Source organism: Papio anubis, chromosome 6 (genome assembly GCF_008728515.1).
Source record: "Papio anubis isolate 15944 chromosome 6, Panubis1.0, whole genome shotgun sequence".
NCBI lineage: Eukaryota > Metazoa > Chordata > Mammalia > Primates > Cercopithecidae > Papio > Papio anubis.
Genome location: NC_044981.1, coordinates 94,193,239 through 94,213,014, shown reverse-complemented (window position 1 = coordinate 94,213,014; position 19,776 = coordinate 94,193,239). Strand labels below are relative to the sequence as shown.

The window sequence follows — 19,776 nt, the reverse complement described above, 5'->3', positions numbered from 1 at the left end:
TCTTTCATCTCACTGTGAACCTAGCCTTTACACTATCCTGGCTCTAGTTCATTCTGATCGCTCCCTTTGTTATTTTATTAACAGTCCTTTTCCTTCCTCCTTTTCCCTTCGAAGTACAAGCCGACTTCTCGGCAGCTCCTGCCATCCTGCTTCTCTCCGCCTCATCGATTCCCCATCTCACTTCAAATCTCAGTAGTAAACATATGTTCTCCCTTGTCTATACCTCTTAATTTCTCTTTTCCACTGTTACTGCTTTCTCTGTAACTGTGTTATTTAACTTTGTTAAGCATTTTATAATATGGAAGATGTGGTTGAAACCTAAGTTGTATTATAAAAAAATCATGTCGTATAAAAGCAAGTTGTTTCCCAAGGAGTACGAAAGTCTCATGATACAAGTTAAAATGGCTGTTGTTTTGGTATTCCTTGATTGTGCTAGTATAAATGTTCAGTGTAGAGAATTTCTCACTTATAGTCGTTGTTTATCAGTGATTGAATTAAGCAACAAATGAAATGAAGATCATCCTAATTCTGACTTATTCTAAATGGAAAATAATATTTTTATATGTTGTGAGTCTTTAAAATTAAAATAGCTTTTTGAATGAACAAGAAAAGAGAATGTCTCCCGGAAGGTCCATTTTATAATCACTCTTTTGGACAAATTAAAGTGTTCCTGACTAATATTTATTTATTTGCACCAGGTGGGAAAAATAATTTTATCTTTGAATCCCATTCTCCTCATAAAATAGAGTTATTGTATCTTTTACACTTGGTTCATTGCCCACTGGGATATTCATTGGTTACCACAAATTGCCTCCATGCCTTGGCAGAAGTCCAGACAGCGCCTGGACAATTTGGACTTCTGCATTGGTCGTTGCTCCCCACATGAGTCCTGAGACAATGGCTTCATTCCCTTTTTCAGCTTCATTTCCCAGGGAAAAGTAGAGAGAGCTATCCTTTCTTCTCCATATGTTCTTCCCCACCCCTAAAACACTTTTATGTGTCATCTTAGTAGATTGGAAAGGAGTTTAGAATCAATGAAGGACGTTAGCAATGGGTTTGTACATTTGTCTTTTTTATTTCTATGCCTTGCTTATTTTCAAAAACAGGTTTTAACTTCTATAACATTTTCCGAATAGCACTGCTGGAAAAAGAATAAATATATTTGCTTTTTCAGTGTATCATACACTGCATTTCCTTCCTTTAAAAATTTCTTTTGCCATTTTTAACTTTATTTCCTGAAAAAATTAGCATTAAATATTATTTTTATCCATAGTTGGAAAAAACTAAAGCATCCATTTTACATTTCTATATTGAAGAAGTTTGAACATATAACACATATATTTACAGTTTATAACTCACTTTTTCATATGTTGCCTCAATGCAAAATTTTGCTTAACTTTAACACAGCTTAAATATAATACTGCCCATATGACAGTCTTGCTGCTTTTGATATTATCTTATAATCTACAATGGTAAAAGCTGGGAAACAGTTTCAAAGTTTGTGGCTTGGTATGTCAAACAGAATATGACTTTCACAATTTGTCTAAAATCTTTTTGCCAAAAATGCTTGTGAAAATTCACATGAATGATGATATCTTATTTTGCAGGTATTTCTTTGGTTTTAAAAAACTGTTTTACTTTTTGATAAACACAGTTTTATAAAGAAAGTGGGAGGAGCTTAGTTGAAGCAATTTATAGACCGTAGAGTGAGACATGATGTCCAAAGATTAAGCAGTCAACTTATTCATCCACTGTGGCAGATGGTTTTCTGTCCTTCCTTTGATGGTTTCCAGGAATAACACATCCATAGTCTTCCAAATTAGCTGATTTGTCAATTGGTTTGAATATGTGTTATACATTGTTCTTTATTTCCTAAATTTTATTTTTGCATTTTAACTTATTTGTTAATTCTGTTTCTTTTTGAAAAGAGGAGACTCAAGTAACTTCTTTGAAAAATGATTCTTAATTTATCTGCAGCCCTATTTTGAAATAAAGTGTATATGGTAAAAGAAAGATTTGTGCCCTTTCAAATTTTTGTGTTAAGGATTGAGACTTGAGTTGTGAAAAATTGTCTGTTTGTTTTTGAGACAGGGTCTTGCTCTGTGGCTCAGGCTGAAGTGCAGTGATACGATCATGACTCACTACAGCCTTGAACTTCTGGGCTCAAGTGATCCTCCAGCCTCAGCCTTAAATATATATTTTTTTAATTTGACAGATTTATACTCGTGGTAGGTGAAATGTTTGAATAAAGAAGTAATATAACAGGTAGTTATTTTTTCCCCCAATTTTAACATGACATACTTCAGTATTTGGTATAATATGTCCTGAGGTGAATCTGGTTCATTGACTCATGAATACATCCAATAAGTGTATGCTACAGAAACACCTTATTTATTTATTTGTTTGTTTGTTTGTTTGAGACAGGGTCTGGCTTTGTCACCCAGGCTGGAGTGCAGTGGTGCAATCCTGGCTCACTGCAACTTCCGCCCCGCTGGGCTCAAGTGATTCTCCCACCTCGGCCTACCAAAGTATTGGGATTACAGGCATGAGCTATCATGCCCAGCCTATTTATTTTAATATATGCTTTGTTGCCCTTCTTTGGAAAAAGTCTTATTCTGGTTATTCCGTTATTTCTTGTTCTTGTGCTGTAAATCCCTCTATTTGGTGAGTCCACTGACTGTCTCTCATCATGGTTCATTTTCTATTCTGGTCTGTAACTTATTACTGTGATGCATCATTAGTAAAGGTTTAGTCTGTTCTGTGCTTTGGAAGCATTCCTGCAAAGAGTTTTCACATTTGCTCTTACCAGGTCCTAAAGTTTCACCAGTTCAGGACTACTTTTCTTTTTTCAGTTTTTGGCATGAGGATAGGGTGGGATTCTAAACCATGAAGGTTGTGTGAATTTAGTCCCACACTTATGTGTGGTTCATGCCTAATATGGTTCTGATTTCCTCTGGTGACTTTCCCCCCATTGCCTTAGTTGATGTCATGCCTACTTGGGCTTCCTCGCCAGTGAGCTAACTTTTTGTAGTCCCGGTTTCATGGATAGGGTGATCCTTTCAGAGTTTTGGCTTTATGAAGGTCCTTCCAACTGTGACTGGTGTCTTGAAATAATGTCTCTCATTGGGTGTTAGGGAGCCCCCTTGTAACCATTATGGCCTGTAACTGGTTCCATGAGTCATATTAGCTTGAGCCCCTCACCTCTGCTCATTGACTCTTTTTTCTGCTCATTGACTTTTTTTTTTGAGACAGAGTTTTGCTGTTGTTGTCTAGGCTGGAGTGCAATGGCGCGATCTTGGCTCACTGCAACCTCCACCGCCCGGGTTCAAGCAGTTCTCCTGCCTTACCCTCCTGAGTAGCTGGAATTACAGGCATGTGCCACCATGCCCGGCTAATTTTGTATTTTCAGTAGAGATGGGGTTTCTCCATTTTCATCAGGCTGGTCTCAAACTCCCGACCTAAGGTGATCCACCTGCCTCGGCCTTTCAAAGTGCTGGGATTACAGGTGTGAGCCACCATGCCCAGCTGACTTTCTTCTTAGTTTCTTATAACTGTGGATTCTCTGCACTTGTTTCAAGTTCAGTTCTTTAAGTAGCGTTTCAGTGCTTATATTTTTAAGCATTTCAGTGTGTTTGGATCTGTCTGGGAATGAGACGCAAAGGGATGCTGTTATACAATTTAAAATTATTTGGATTTTTACAATTTTTTAGTTTGCTCATCACCTTTCTATCAACATGTCAAACATTTTGTGCCTATTATGTACTGTGTACTTTGAGAAATAAAGATCTTTGGCTAGATTCCCTCCTTCAAGAGACTTACTCCTAATATAAACCCTAGAGGAACTAAGGTATATATGTCTTATAGAAATGCAGTGCCAGTAGGTGTCAGAAAGTAAGGCTACTGATGTGGAAAAAAGTGGTTAGAAAAGAAATGATAGAGGAAGCGAGACTTAACGTAAAATACGAAGCGTGGTTAGAACTTGATTGGGTTTGCTGGGTTAGACAAGAAGAGATTGGTCCAGCTTGAAGAGAGCCTTAAGATACCAAACCAACGAATTTAGATTATATCTTGTAGGTAAGAAAAAGGCATTGGAGGTTTTTGAGTGGAAGGGACATTTAGTGCAAATAATGTTTTATAATCTTAGTGCTAAAGTTTTGGAAGACTAGTACGTCACTCTATTAAAGAAAAGTTGGGACCGGGCGTGGTGGCTCATGCCTGTAATCCCAGCACTTTGGGAGGCCGAGGCAGGCGGATCACATGAGGTCAGGAGTTCAAATCAGCCTTGCCAACGTGTTGAAACCCCGTGTTTACTAAAAACACAAAAAATTAGCTGGACGTGGTATCGTATGCCTGTAGTCCCAGCTACTCGGGAGGCTGAGTCATGAAAATCGCTTGAAACCAGGAGGCAGAGGTTGCAGTGAGCCGAGATTGTGCCACAGCACTCCAGCCTGGGCGACAAGAGCAAGACTCTGACTCAAAAAAAAAAAAAAAAAAAAAAAAGAAAAGTTGGTACATCTCCTTTCTTAGAAGTTAAGCTCAAGACTTTACAGGTACAAAAATAAGTTTGTTTCATAGTTCCTTGTTTTTGTCAACAAAAGTTTACCTACTCAATGAGGATGGGCCCCAGCCTATGTTGTAAATGAGTGGAGCTGGCTGGGAACAAGAGTGGCCACTGAGAGAGCTCGTGCCTCTTGGGGTCTTGTTGATTGTTGAAGGTTACAAACTAGATCAAATTTTTAAAAACCCCTGTTTGGCCTCGGTAAAATATGTATGCAAACATAGTTTGAAACAAAAGCTGTGAGTTTGCAACCTCTCTATAGATAGTATTCATTATTAAATCTTTATTATATTCTAGCATAACATTTAAAAAATACATTATTTTACGTTATTTAAAATTGTGTACAAAATAGAAATATGTGGCCTGTTTGATTTGAAAGGTTGAATAACTGGCTGTTTACTTATAATCGTATTTTTGGATATTTTGACTTTGAGACTTGGACATAAAAATATTTTCCAAAACTCTTGTCTTACAGGTAAAAGAATGTCACATGTCAGCATTTGTACCTGAAGTCAGTATGAAAATTTCAGGGTACATGGATGAATGCCAACTTTTGCATTACCCATGTGTATCCTGTGGCCATTCTATCCGGGGTGAGTGATTTCTAAGAGTAGCTGGCAACAAACCAGATGCCAGCCAGTCGTGGACTGCCCTAACAAATAATGCTAAGAGTTATAAATTAAACACTGTCTGGTGATCTGTGATGTGTACGGCAGTTAATTTAGTTCATCTGGATTAACTGTCAGCACCAAAAAAACTATATTCCCATAATGTGAAATCTGAATTTAGTATGTTTGGAAGAGAGTAATAATTAACAGTAGGGAATTATTTGTTAACACGTAAAATTACAGCAATGCCTAAGATTCTTTTGAATTTACAGCAGTATTTTAGTCGTTCACCATGTAATTTAAATAATTTTAATTTCAGATTCAAAGACTTAGTATTTCTTGAGTGATGGCTATAATTTTGTATAAAATACGGCTTTTTGGATTATATATCTTCCATTGCCTTATAATATAGTTTTGCTTCCTATATTGTATACATAACAATATTTAGGTTTCTTAAAAATACATTAGAACATGGCCGAGGCGGGTGGATCACGAGGTCAGGAGATCGAGACCATCCTGGCTAACATGGTGAAACCCCGTCTCTACTAAAAATACAAAAAACTAGCCAGGCGTGGTGGCGGGCGCCTGTAGTCCCAGCTACTCGGAGGCTGAGGCAGGAGAATGGCGTGAACCCGGGAGGCGGAGCTTGCAGTGAGCCGAGATCGCGCCACTGCACTCCAGCCTGGGCGACAGAGCGAGACTCAGTCTCAAAAAAAAAAAAAAAAAAAAAAAAAAAAATACATCAGAACATGACTTCACATTTGTATTTTAAAACTTGTTTTTTTAGTTTCATTCTGGGAAAATACATTGAGGGTAGAGCCTGTTTGTTACCTTATCCATGCATTTTTCGGCTTATTTAAATTATTTTACTTCACCAAACCATTCATTTTTTTAGAACATCCTTCAAAGAGTTCATGCGTCTTACTGAGGACACCTGACCTTTTGAAGCTTCATAATTCACATCTAGATGTCACCGGTCTTTCCCATGTTAACAGTTCTGACTATGTTTTATTATATATGCCTTCGGCGCCGAGCCAGGACAGCTACAAGAGGAGAGATGATGAACAGCCATAGAACTATAGAATCAAACAGCCGGACTTCTCCTCTCAATGCGGAGGTGGTCCAGTATGCCAAAGAAGTAGTGGATTTCAGTTCCCATTATGGAAGTGAGAATAGTATGTCCTATACTATGTGGAATTTGGCTGGCGTACCAAATGTATTCCCAAGTTCTGGTGACTTTACTCAGACAGCTGTGTTTCGAACTTATGGGACATGGTGGGATCAGTGTCCTAGTGCTTCCTTGCCATTCAAGAGGACACCACCTAATTTTCAGAGCCAGGACTATGTGGAACTTACTTTTGAACAACAGGTGTATCCTACAGCTGTTCATGTTCTAGAAACCTATCATCCTGGCGCAGTCATCAGAATTCTCGCTTGTTCTGCAAATCCTTATTCCCCAAATCCACCAACTGAAGTAAGGTAAGACTAATTTTTTAATGACCTAAGTTATATGGTAGAAAGGTTTTGGTTGTTTTAATATTGGATATCTTTTTTATTGCAAGCATTCTTTATAGTGATTTACATGAATTTGATTTTGAAAATATTCCTTAGTTTTCTGATGGGGAAGAGAGATCACTCATATTAAGATTTAATGCAGGCTTTATACCTGTAGTACCTCACACTATAATATTCATGGCTTATGCTATTTGCATCTCATAAAATTTACCAAAACCAAAAAACACAATTTGAACTCATAGGGACCATTCTGAGACGTTAGTATGAAATATAACTTTGAAAATATTTTCAAACAGGCATCATGTTATTGCTTTTAAATCTTTTCAACAACTCACAATAGGCCTGTGAGTGATACTTAAGAGGAGGTCCTTAGGGGATTTGGTTTAATGTTAGTTGAATGTTTTTGCAACAAGCATATTCATTTAAAAATCAATGTTGCTTTAAGTAATTCATGCATTCTCCCTATAAGCCTATTTTGCACATAGCAGCTCCTTGGCTCTCATTTTTGTCATTCAACCTCCTAATTAAAAAAAATATTGATATAATGCAGTCTTGCACGTACCCTGTTCTCCATGTGCCTAGGACCCATTCTGCCCTCAAATAAACCACTTTTATCGCTCATTTTGTATCTTTCCAGAATTTCTTTGTGCAGATACAAGCAAATACAAATATAATTTTATTTTTTTATGCATAAAAGTAAGCATATTTATCACATTGTACTGTACCTTGTTTGTTTCACACAGTAGTATATATTGGTTCTTTTCATGTAAGTACAAAGAGAGCTTCCTCATTCTTTCCTGCAGTTGCAAGTAATGCATAGTGTGTATGAACCCCAACTGATTAGTCCCCCATTGATGGGCACTTAGTTGTTTCTAGTCTTTTGCTGTTATAAACATTAATGCAGGGAATTACCTTATCATAAGTCACTTCACATGTGTGCAAGTATATCTGTGGGATAAATTTCCCAGAAGAAGGTTACTCAACCAAGGATAATTTGATAATTTTGTAATGTTTAACATTTGTTTTTGCATTTTAACAATTTATTTTTAATTACATTTAATTTTAATTTTTAACAGTTGTAATTTTGATATATAATGCCAAATTCCTCTCCAAAGGGTCTGTACTATTTATATTCCTACTAGCAGGGCATGTACATGAGTGTTTTGCCAAAGCCTCGCCTACAGAGTATGTTAATCAATTTCAATATTTTTGCAATTTAATAGGTGAAAAATGTTATCTCATGTTAACTGTTAAAATTCTTTTATTATCTCTGAGGTTGAAATCTTTTCATATGTTTAAAAACCATTTATATTTCTTTTTCCTTTAACTATCTGATCATATTATTTGCTGATTTTTTCTATTACTTATGAATCTTAGCAGTTCCTAGGACTTTATATCACTTTATTAAATCACTCATTCATTAAATATTTTAGTGTCTACCATGTGCTAGGTGTTGTTCTAGGTATTAGAGATGTGTCAGTGAGCAATGAACAAAGTAAATAAAAATCCCTGCTCTCAGGAGCTTATTCTAGCCTGAGAGCAGATCAGGGCGCCTGTTCAGCTGTAGGATGGCCAGCTGCCAGTGCAGGAGGAGGTGGGCAGGGGTCAGCTGCTACCTCTGTAACATGCTGCTCCTCTGATGTCTCTGTCCCCTCATCTCTAAGGGAACACTTCCAGGGCCTGCCAGAAAGCATACAGAGTACAGCTCAACTTGAAGATTGCTGGTATAATCTTTACTTTTTTTCCCCCAGAACTACCTAATAATTCATTGCAAATAATGTTATTAGTCATTTTTTAATCTCAGAAAGCCAGCATACTTTAATTAAAATCAGATTTTTTTTTCTCCTTAAGAAGAAAAAAAAAGTATTACTGGGGTAGGATCTTTTGTTTTGTTTTGTTTTGAGACAGGGTCTCTCTCTCTGTCGCCCAGGCTAGAGTATAGTGGCATGGTCTCGGCTCACTGCAACCTCTGCCTCCTGGGTTCACAAGATTCTCCTGCCTCAGCCACCTGAGTAGCTGGGATTACAGGTACATGCCACCATGCCTGGCTAATTTTTATAGTTTTAGTAGAGATGGGGTTTCACCATGTTGGGCAGGCTGATCTCAAACTCTTGACCTCAGGTGATCTGCCCGCCTCGGCCTCCCAAAATGCTGGGATTACAGACATGAGCCACCGTGCATGGCAGGATCTTTTCTTACATGAGAATTGTTTTATTAGGACTCTGTCATTCTTCTTACAAAGTTATCCACTTTTTTCCAAGAATCTGAAAAGATTTAGGGATGAGATCAATGGAACATGTAATGTGTTTTCTCCAGTGTAAAACTTAACAGCTGTATAACTAATTTTAAGTATAAATCATGCTCTTGGGTTACTGAGAGTTACTGGTGTGTGATTGTGATTAAAGTTAAAACTTTATTTATACATGTATCTCTGATTTTCTTTACTGATTTTCAGCTTTAGTCTACTGAAAATATCATTACATTTTAAGAGAAAAAAAGGTGACCAATATATTATTAAGGTATATGAAAAGCCTTTTTAAATTTTACTGATTATGAAATCAATAGCTGTTTCATTGTTTAAAAAGAAGCTAGAAAATACAAAAAAAAGGAAAATATATATGAAAAAAATCTGTAATTCTTCTGCCCAAATTCAGTAACTGTTAACATTTGGGTGAATTTTTTTATACAATCAGAAACATTTATTGAACACCCTCTCTGCTAGTTTACTGCTAGGAACCAAGTAGAGAGTCAGACAGAGATGGCTCTTTTTTGAGCTTACAGGCCAGCCTAGAAGAGGACCATATAGAACATGTATTGGCAGAGGGGAGAACCTAATCTGTGGGCTCAGAGAAGGCTTCCCTGGGGAAGTGACTTACCTGCAACCTGAGGGTTGAGTGAGGCCCCAGTGTGGATAGGAAAGGAGGAGAAACGACAGCACATTTGAAGGTGAGATCGTGAGCTAAGATCATGGCGTTTGAAGAAGTGAGAAAAGTCCAAGAATGCAGAGAATAAGCTATTGGCAAATGCAGACATGGGAGTGACATTCTTAAGATTTAAACTAGTGGTTTCTAGACTTTTGGATTTTATAGAATTTTGGATCCAGCTTCCCAGAAGAATATCTTGAGGCGACTCTTCCTGTGCAATTTATTATGCAAAAACTGTGGGAGAAGCTAGTAAGGGAGTAGAGGAAGCACGATGGGAAAAAGTCAAGCAAGGATGCAATATCATGTGAAGTCCCAGTCTGCTGGGAGGCAAAGTTGCTAGAGAGCTGGGCTCTCGTACTCCTGCACCAACCAGACTTCGACCATGGGCTGGGAGGGTGGGAATGGGGACTGTCAGTCTTCCAGGCACATGTCACTCCCTAGATGAAGCCCAAGGTAGTTTTGTGAAGAAGGTTGTAGGTGTAAACCCTTAGGAGCAAAGCAAGCCTATCTGCAGGGTGGCACATAGAACTGATGAGATGGGGGGTGTGCAGGTGAATGGAGTTCAAGTGGGAGGAGTCAGTCACAATAAACTAGTAACATAATAATGATCATAAACATTAGGGAACTCATAGACTTGTTGGATTATTTACTGTGCTAAATTAATGTACAGTGAAAAGACAAAATACCAATTTTATCTATCATCACCATCATTTCATAAAAGTTTATGCATCTGTTTTAAAAAAAAATTAACCAGTGATGAGCTTGGTCAATTCCGAGTTAAATGACAAAATCATGTTTCTTCGCCAACAAAGTCGAAAGGACCAGATCATGACAAATTTGTGAAATGATTACTTAAGCAACTCAGTTTATACCAAGAAATTAGCATGATTAGAATCTTGAATAAAGATTTTTTTCAATTTTATAAGAACATATATGTGTGATAGGTGCATACTAAATGTGCATTCTCACATTTAGTGATGGAAAACTCCATCTTGTACTACTGTTTGGGAACCACTGGGCTGCACTGCCTATTATTTTAATTTTATATCCCCCCCCTTAGAAGTTAACAAACAAGAGTGTGTTGGAGTAGCTCAGGAATTTGCAGGAAATTAACTACTTTTAGTCCCAGAACATTTAAAATTTAAAACCAGTCTTTTCCTATTTCATGTGATTGCATTTCTTTGTTCAGTAAATGAAGTGGAAAAGTTACAGGCAGTTCTACCAGATCTTAAAGTCTTTTCATTTCTTGCTTAATACCTTATTAAGAGGAAAAGGAAAAGGCCAGGCATAGTGGCTCACGCCTGTAATCCCAGCACTTTGGGAGGCCCAGGTGGGTGGGTCACAAGGTCAGGAGTTCGAGACCAGCCTGGCCAAAATCGTGAAACCCCATCTCTACTAAAAATACAAAAATTAGCCAGGCATGGTGGTGGGCGCCTGTAATTCCAGCTACTCGGGAGACTGAGGCAGGAGAATTGCTTGAAACCAGAAGGTGGAGGTTGCAGGTTTTAGAGCGCCCTAGTCCTGTGAATAATATCTTAATGGATGCCTATGTAAGACTCAGAAAGCAGGCTAGCTCAGGGTTACCATTTGGAAGAGAGAGACAAGGAAAAGGGGAAGAGGAAGATGACAAATAGAGGTCAGATTAAAGAAACCAATTGGAATAAAGTTATTTGGGAATGAAATTTAATGATGTGGAATTTTTTTTCAGTGTACAAAGCACTCCAACTATATAATATTGAAATTAAGAAAGCAGGGAGAAAAAAAGAGGCTTTCATAGAATTTGCTACCAAATTGAGTTAAGTAACGATTTCACAAATTTGTCATGACCTGGTCCTTTCGACTCTGTGGGCCAAGAAACATGATTTTGTCATTTAACTCAGAATTGACTGAGCTCTTCACTAGTTAATTTTTTTTTTTTTTTTAAGTACATGCTAGTTTATTAGTTTCCAATTAGAAATGGTCTGGGAGGCAGGGAGTGAATAGATACACCTGTCAGAATACTTTTTACTTTTATTTCTGTTTTCCTATACTATTCCTTTACTTTCAGCTAGTGAAATGGAACAGGGTTGGCAAGATAACTTTCTTTGCTGGCTACTAGATATACTAACTGGCTAGGATAAATTTTGGTTGCAGGGAAGCTTTATGTACTCATCTGCCTGGCTTCAAGCCTCAATACAGGTTAGAAAACTTGCTTTCTTTGATTTCCATTAATGAAACATCTCTCTTCCTCTCATCTACCCACTGCTTCCTGGTTGCCCTGGAGAATGTTTCTCAGTGGTATAACAGCAAGTCAACAGTCATAGAGAGAATGGTTTATTGTTTCTGAGCACTGGACACATAGTAGTCATTCAGTACAATCAACAGAAAGAACATTAAATGGGCTGTGCTGGTTACCATCCCAGAATTGAATGCTCCAGATGCAGACTGTAAGCCTAGTCTCAAAGACATTCCAGGCTGAAATTTGCACATGTGATACGCGAGCTTTAAAATACTTAAAGAGTACATTAGAGTTTGTCAGATTTGTCCAGTAGATAAATACAGTGTATGAGCATAATACTAAACATGTAAATGTACATATTACAGAGGCCATGACCTAAAGGAGTTTAATCATATCAACTCTGCCCTGGGGCTAGAGAATTAAAAGAGTTGGGCTTTCTCCAGAATGTGTGTGTGTTTGTGCGTGTGTATGTGTGTGTACCCCTGTGTACATGTGCGTATGTTTATGTTTGTTTTCTTGTTGTCACTGACTAGTTTTTATTATTCTGGCTTTAGTTTTCCAGAATAAAAAGAAATTTGAATATTCTCTTGTTGGGTAAGATAGATACCTTTCTCTTTTTAACTTTGAAATGATACATTTTAGCTCTGTTGGGGAATTTTAAACAAAAACTTTAATGCAGATAGCAGAAAATCTATTTGTATTGGTCTCATAGTTAATATTAATTCAAGTGTCCACAGACCTAGAAATAATTTTTGTCTTTTTTTCTTGTTGCTTTTTCGATTATCAAGAAAAATAAAAGTAAAATATAAAAACTAATGATTTACTTGCAAATTTTTAATATTTAGACATATTTTTAAATCTTTCTAAAGACAGGTACGATCCTGATATTCTACTTTAAGTATAATTTTTGCAGCTTCTGATATATGTGTAACTAAATAATCTTCATGCTATATAGAAGTCAGAAGCAAGAATGATGCTAAAATAACATTAATCCTAATAAGTTTAAACATGCTAGAAATGTTAAGGAAGTCAGTTTAAAGCATCATCTCAACCCTGTCTATTTTGCATGTTCTGCAAGGTAACTAGAGAGGAGTTTTGTAGATTAATGCATTATTAAAATGGAATATTTATGTTCTAATCAATATCTTTATACTTATATTTATAATTTTTTAATTTGATTTACATTATAATGCATTTCAAATTATACATGAAGACCTGTATTGTGTGCATATTTATTTATTGCTAAGCACTTGGCAGATGTTATTTCTATATTATATTTTCAGTGTTTTTCTTAGGCCTCACAAAACTCCCCATTGAAACTAAACAAAAAGGTTGGTTTGGTTCACATGTGCTGTAAACCAGTATAGGTGGTTATTTCATAGGGTCTTGAGGGGTCCTTGTTTCTTGGAGATGTTCCTCCAGCATTGTCTGGTGTCAATTTGCAGTAGTGACGAAAGAGTAAGACCAAAATTTGAATTTTCTCACCAGTATTGTTTTAGATATTTCAGCTTCTGTTCCCCAGCACCTATATGACTAGCTCTGTTTTACTGCATATATTTACATTAGAGTTATTCAAATCAATTCCTTTGTTAGGAACCTTTGATTTTACAAGCTAATCTCTAGGGACACTTCTTAGGTTCAGGTTGGCACGCCAGGTTTATTTTTCTGCCTTGTCACTGGAAGAAGATACCCACCTGCTTCTCTTTCCTCATTAAACCTGCCACAGCCTGCTCTATTCTTTGGAACTCTTTCCCTGCCTTGCAAGATTGGTTATAGATTGTAACTAATTTCTCCATTGCTACTTTATTGTTGCCTCTGAATACAAGTACTCACAGGCTATTTATGTTTGATGGATTTTATTCCTACATTTCAGGAGAGAATCAGCAAAAATAACAAGTATGGGATTTTAAACATTCTAGAAACTTCAATAAAAGTCCCTACTGTTAAAGTTCCCTGTTCTGTGGTTCCTGATTCCCTTCGTGATATGTTTATTAGAATTCCTCTGGAGCTTGCTTTTATTCCTGGAGGTGGAAATTGCCATACTTCCCTCTCTATTCTTCCAAGATTGTGGCTATATGCTTTTCTTGGTCCCTTCTTGGGCCTAAAACAGTTGGAGTACCTATATGTTGATGGCTTCTATAGTTTTGGCTCTGATTTCTTCCTTGAATTTCAAATTCTTTTTTTTTTTTTTTCTCAGTTTCCTCTATGCTTTGCCATTATCAGTTTTTACTTAGATCTCAGTAGGTCATTGGGCCAGGAAAATAAACGAACAATTTATTGGTGGAAAAAATCTCATGTAATTAATGAGTATATAAAAAAATTAAGTGTTATTAGTAATCAGTGAATTACAAATTACATCATAAGGAGATATGGCTCACAATCAAACTAGAGATTATTTTTAATGCTTTCAGTGATCATTCTTATGTACTATTGGCATAAGCTTTTTTGAAAGCAGTTTGTAGTGTATATTGAGAGACTTAAAAATATTCTTATTCTTTGATGTAAAATCTTTATTAAAAAATTTTACTAGCCACAGTAAATAATTAAGAATAGAGGAAGGATGATAATTGAAGTATTTTTTAAATGTTTCTAATTTTCTCTTCTCTATTAGAAACAATATTAGAGAAATAGTTAACTGACATATAAGTATATTAAGTACCTGATGATACTATGATTATGAAGAATCTTTAATTTTGGAAAATAGTTCTATAAGAAGACTTATATGGAGATGGAATATAAGTTAGGCCTTGAAGAATAGATAGGCAGATAATAGTAGGTTGGGCATTTCATGGGGAGGAAGATAACATGAGCAAAGACATAAAGGTGGAAATAAGTTTATTGCATGGAAAATAATGATTAATCTGGCTGGGAAGCAGGAGTTCATTTGGAGAAATAGGAGAATGTTATTCCCCTTTTATGTGTTTAGATATTTGCTAGATACTAAGGATATAAGGATAACTTAAAGATGGCAAAAATGGAAATTCAGGAGAAGGGCGTATATAAGAAACACTTTCTTGAAACATTTGATGAAACTTCATGATTTGATAAAATAAAGAGAAAAAGATAATATGAAAATTTTGCGTTTATATGAGGCTAGTGACAGAAATGGAAAGGCTGAAGTAGGAGACCTTTGTGAAGCAAAATGATCAGTTTAGTTTTTGCGGTTGGTTTAAGCTATGTACACAGGAGAGCTTCATCTTCATGTGTTTTATTCTTACTTTGAGTTTACTTATCTTGTAAAATGGAATGTTGTTCAGCTACCTCTAACTACATGTTCCGGTTTTTAAACTGACCAATGTGAAATCTATAAAAAAAGGACTGTTTGGGGACTTATAAAAATAAATTACGTAATAAGGTCTGTGGCATTTGGTTTTTTAAAGTCTTTATATCTTGGGAACAATACTTATATTGGATTCTGTTTATTTTGATGACTTTGTTTCACACTGTGACATATTGGGCATGGGGCTATAACCTTAAGGGACCAGTAGATCTCATTCTAAACTGTATTATAGGGAAGTTTCTTTTTTTGGCAGATGGGAGATTCTTTGGTCAGAGAGACCTACGAAGTTGAATGCTTCCCAAGCTCGCCAGTTTAAACCTTGTATTAAGCAGATAAATTTTCCCACAAATCTTATACGACTGGAAGTAAATAGTTCTCTTCTGGATTATTACACTGAATTAGATGCAGTTGTGCTACATGGTGTGAAGGACAAGCCAGTGCTTTCTCTCAAGACTTCACTTATTGACATGAATGATATAGATGATGATGCCTATGAAGAAAAGGATGGTTGTGGAATGGACAATCTTAACAAAAAGTTTAGCAGTGCTGTCCTCAGGGAAGGGCCAAATAATGGATATTTTGATAAACTACCTTATGAGGTAAGCCAAAAATATTTAGCAGCAGTATTGGATAAAACACTATAGATTTTTAGTCTTTAGATATTAATGTTTACTGAGCATTGGTAATTGAGCATTGGTAAGGTATATGTAATTTGATGTGTTGTATATTTTGATTTTGGAAAAACTAGACAAAATCATGTTTTAACTAATTTCACTGCTTTCGTTTTGGTTTGGCTTTAGTGTTTCTGGATAAACTATTAAGTATGTATTTTCATATTGCTAATAATAACCAAATACAAAAATCAGTAATAAGTAACAATCCACTTTAATTCATATTACACAGTTTAAGTATGGGCAATACATGCATAACTTTGTATTAGTTATGTTAAAGATGATTTGCTATTAAAAATAAGAATATTAAGATTGTGAGATGAATGCTTATTCTATTTAATCCATAATTTAATCCATAGTTTCTCTAAGTGTCATTTTTTTTTTTTCTATACTAACTCTATTCTGTATTCTCCTAACTGTAATTTTTGGTCTAGGCAGGTAGTGCTTTTACCTTGGAATTATTAATACTTTTTTTTTTTTTTTTTTTGAGATGGAGTCTCACTCTGTCGCACAGGCTGGAGTGCAGTGGCATAATCTCAGCTCACTGCAACCTCCGCCTCCTGGGTTCACACCATTCTCCTGCTTCTCCTCCTCTCCCAAGTAGCTGGGACTACAGGCACCCGCAACCATGCCCAGCTAATTTTTGTATTTTTAGCAGAGACGGGGTTTCACCATGTTAGCCAGGATGGTCTCGATCTCCTGACCTCGTGATCCGCCTGCCTCGGCTTCCCAGGGTGCTGGGATTACAGGCATGAGCCACCGCGCCCGGCCTGGAATTATGAATACTTTTTTATGTGTCTAGTCTGAAGTCTTGTTTTCAGTGTGTCCCTACTGGGGTGTTTCTGAGGTATATTTAGCATCCCAGGCTCCCGATGTCAAATGCTAGTAGCATTCCAGGATCATGTGATACCAAAACCTCTCCCCACCAGTTTCGAAATATTCCTAGGGGTGAGAGTAGGGCCAAGCATTTCTGTCTCCCACTGAAAACTACTGTGTGGCTAAAAATGTATAATCAGTTTTCTTTTTAAGAAAACTTTATAGACTCAAATTTTAACCAACTGAGATATCCCTCTTCCAAATTGATGGGTATTTCAGATTTCATGGAAATAACACAAATAGCTTAACTTTCATGAAACAATAAGATAGCCTCTTGAATGTGTTAGAGTAATAGTAGCTATAATGCCTCTCCAACATATTACAGTTAAAATGCTATGGCACGTCCTGTGAAGTAGCTAAAGTTGCCACATAAAGATGAATTTAAGTGTCCAAGGTAATTTGGTCTTTAAGCCATGGGACCAGGGTCCCACCCAGACCTCATGTGACGGAAAGGAAGCTTCACAGATTGGACAAGACTGGCCTTTACTGGGAGGAGAGAGGAAAGATGAAGGAAAAGCTGGGTTTGTGGGGAGAGAGGAGCATGAGATACTGACAGTGTTGCTCCTCAGGGCTCTGAGGAGGGTCTGTTGTGGCAGCAGTGGGAGCAGTTCATCTGGAGTAGAGTGAATCGCTGCTTTGATTCTTACCCACTTGCAAAAACTGTAAAATAGAAGTTTAATTTCAGCAAATACATCTTAAACAGTTTATTGAATTTTTTCCAGACCTGATAAAATGCTTGACCCATAGAATTTGAATGAAGGACAGAGGACACTTTAGGCAAAGGGAAGAGAAGATACAAAGATGAGAAGTGAAACTGTGTGACTTGTTTGGGAACTCCAGTATTTCAGTGTGGCCAAAACATAGGATTTGATAGGGAAAACTGTAGGAGATGGAATTGGATGGAGGCTCAGGGCTGCCTCAGTGCACAGCTCCATGCACGTAGATGACAGTGATTGGGACTCCCTGTCTTTGGCAGTGCGGAGTCTATTCTGCTGCATCATAGAGGGCTGTCTGGGTTTCACCAAGAGATTTGCATTTTATCCTTTCAGCCAGTGGTGTTCAGGGTGGTCCAGTATACAGCCAAATTAGTCAAGGGGAGTCACAGATACTTTAGACTTTACAGATAATTTACTTTTGCTAAAAAATTAGAACATGCCCTAGAGTAGAAAAATATAATAAAGTAAAAATATCAGTTTTCCTTAGTGTATTCAATGAAGTCCCAATTGAAATGCTAGCAGAATTTTTTTAAATTGAAAAGTTTGCCTAAAAATATGAAAATACTCAGGAAAATTCTGGAAAAGAGTGATAGAGGGGTATTAGTCCTGATTCTCATTTGCAGCCAAACAATCCATGACATTCCAACACATAAACTTTAAAAAACCTAGTTATTTTACTTGGAGGACTGTTGATATGGGAGAAATAACATATAGATAAATGGAACAGAATAGAGTCCAGGAACAGGCCAAGAGGATAGAGGGAAATGTATTGACAACTCCTCTGGGAAGCTGTTATATTTATGTCATTAAAAAAAAAGAAACAGAAATAAAAACAGTTTTTTATCTTTTCTTCCTTTTTTGCCTTTTGGAATAAAAAAGTTTTGATACCAGTGTTGTCTAGGATAGAAGCAAAAGGGTACTTTTTTTTTTTTTTTTTTTTTTGAGACAGAGTCTTGCTCTGTCACCCAGGCTGGAGTGCAGTGGCGCAATCTTGGCTCACTGCAAGCTCCAACTCCTGGGTTCACGCCATTCTCCTGCCTCAGCCTCCTGTGTAGCTGGGACCAAAGGCACCTGCCACCATGCCTGGTTAATTTTTTTTGTATTTTTAGTAGAGATGGGGTTTCACTGTGTTAGCCAGGATGGTTTTGATCTCCTGACCTCGTGATCTGCCCATCTCGGCCTCCCAAAGTGCTAGGATTACAGGCGTGAGCCACTGCCCCCGGCCACAAAAGGGTACTTTCATACAATTTTTGTGGATATATAAATTGATGTGAACATTCTGAATGGCAATTTTCCACTTCCATCAAAACTTTTAAATGCATGTAATTTACTATAAGGATATATTTTCAGAGTTTGCCAAGATGAACATACATGCATAATACATACACACAATGATATTGCAGTATTATATGCAATAGGAAAAAAAGCAGGAAATGCATCAATGAGAAACTAGTTGAATTATGTCACTTCTATGAAATGGAAGGAGGTGGGTCTGTATGTGCAGATATGGAAAGATCTACAAGATATATCATTAAATGAGAAAAGCAAGTTGCAGAATGGTGTATATAGTATCATTGTTTTAGTGCAAATTCAAGAACACAATTTCATATACATTTATTTGGAAGAGATCAGAAAAACTTAACAATGCTTATCTTTGGGGAGAGGGATGGTTAGAACTGAGTGTAGAGAGGCAGAAACTTCTCATTTTAGACCTTTCTTCAATGTTTGGGTTTACTTTTTACTTGAAATTGTTGATTTTTGTTCGTGTAATATTTTATACATCAACAGGTGTGTCTGGATGATGAGATTTGTTAAAGAAAAATTACTCAATCGTGCTAGGTATAGGGACCACTACAGTGGGATTTTGCAGTGTGAGAGGGAGATTGGGTTCAACAGCATGGGCAAGTGGGAATTAATAGCCAGGGAGCAGGTTGGAGAGTCACTGGGTAGAAAATTACTAAGAAACATCAGGAGTAAGGAGATTCTGGCTACATTCTCTTTAAACTTATTTTAAAGATCCTATTGTTGTTACTCTGTGTTTTGTGATATTTTGACTTAAAACAGTGAAATTCTGACCTGAAATTAATACTGAGCCTAGATAACAAAATAAATTGAAGAAGAGCATTTAGGTTAATTGCAAAACAAAAAATTTAGCTAGATAAATACATTAAATTAAAAAAACCCCTCTCTCATCTAAATAAGTTGTTTAACATTTAGCAAATATTTAGTGTCTTTTTCTTTATAGTTTTTAGTTCAGAATAGGCTATTTAAGCAGTAGTTCTTTGAAACTAGAAGCCCCCAACTGTTAAGAAAAAATAAATCTTGCAGTAATTCGATAAGGTAATTTTAATTAGAGAAAGCAATGTTTTGAATTCTGCCTTCTTAATAATTCTTGTATCTGTTTGCTACT

The 19,776-nt window shown here is 36.6% G+C and overlaps 1 protein-coding gene across 4 annotated transcripts in view; it reads left to right on the top strand.

The window, feature by feature from the left end:
- FBXL4 (F-box and leucine rich repeat protein 4) overlaps positions 1-19,776 on the top strand; it is an 81,589-nt gene that overhangs the window by 21,361 nt on the left and 40,452 nt on the right. For all 4 annotated transcript variants that reach the window (XM_021937627.2, XM_003897938.5, XM_003897939.3 and 1 more), the window contains 3 exons: positions 5,034-5,151; positions 6,062-6,645; positions 15,357-15,702. In XM_021937627.2, the coding sequence (XP_021793319.1) occupies positions 6,134-6,645; positions 15,357-15,702 (858 nt within the window). In that variant the 5' untranslated portion in view covers positions 5,034-5,151; positions 6,062-6,133. The remainder of the gene's footprint in view (positions 1-5,033; positions 5,152-6,061; positions 6,646-15,356; positions 15,703-19,776) is intronic.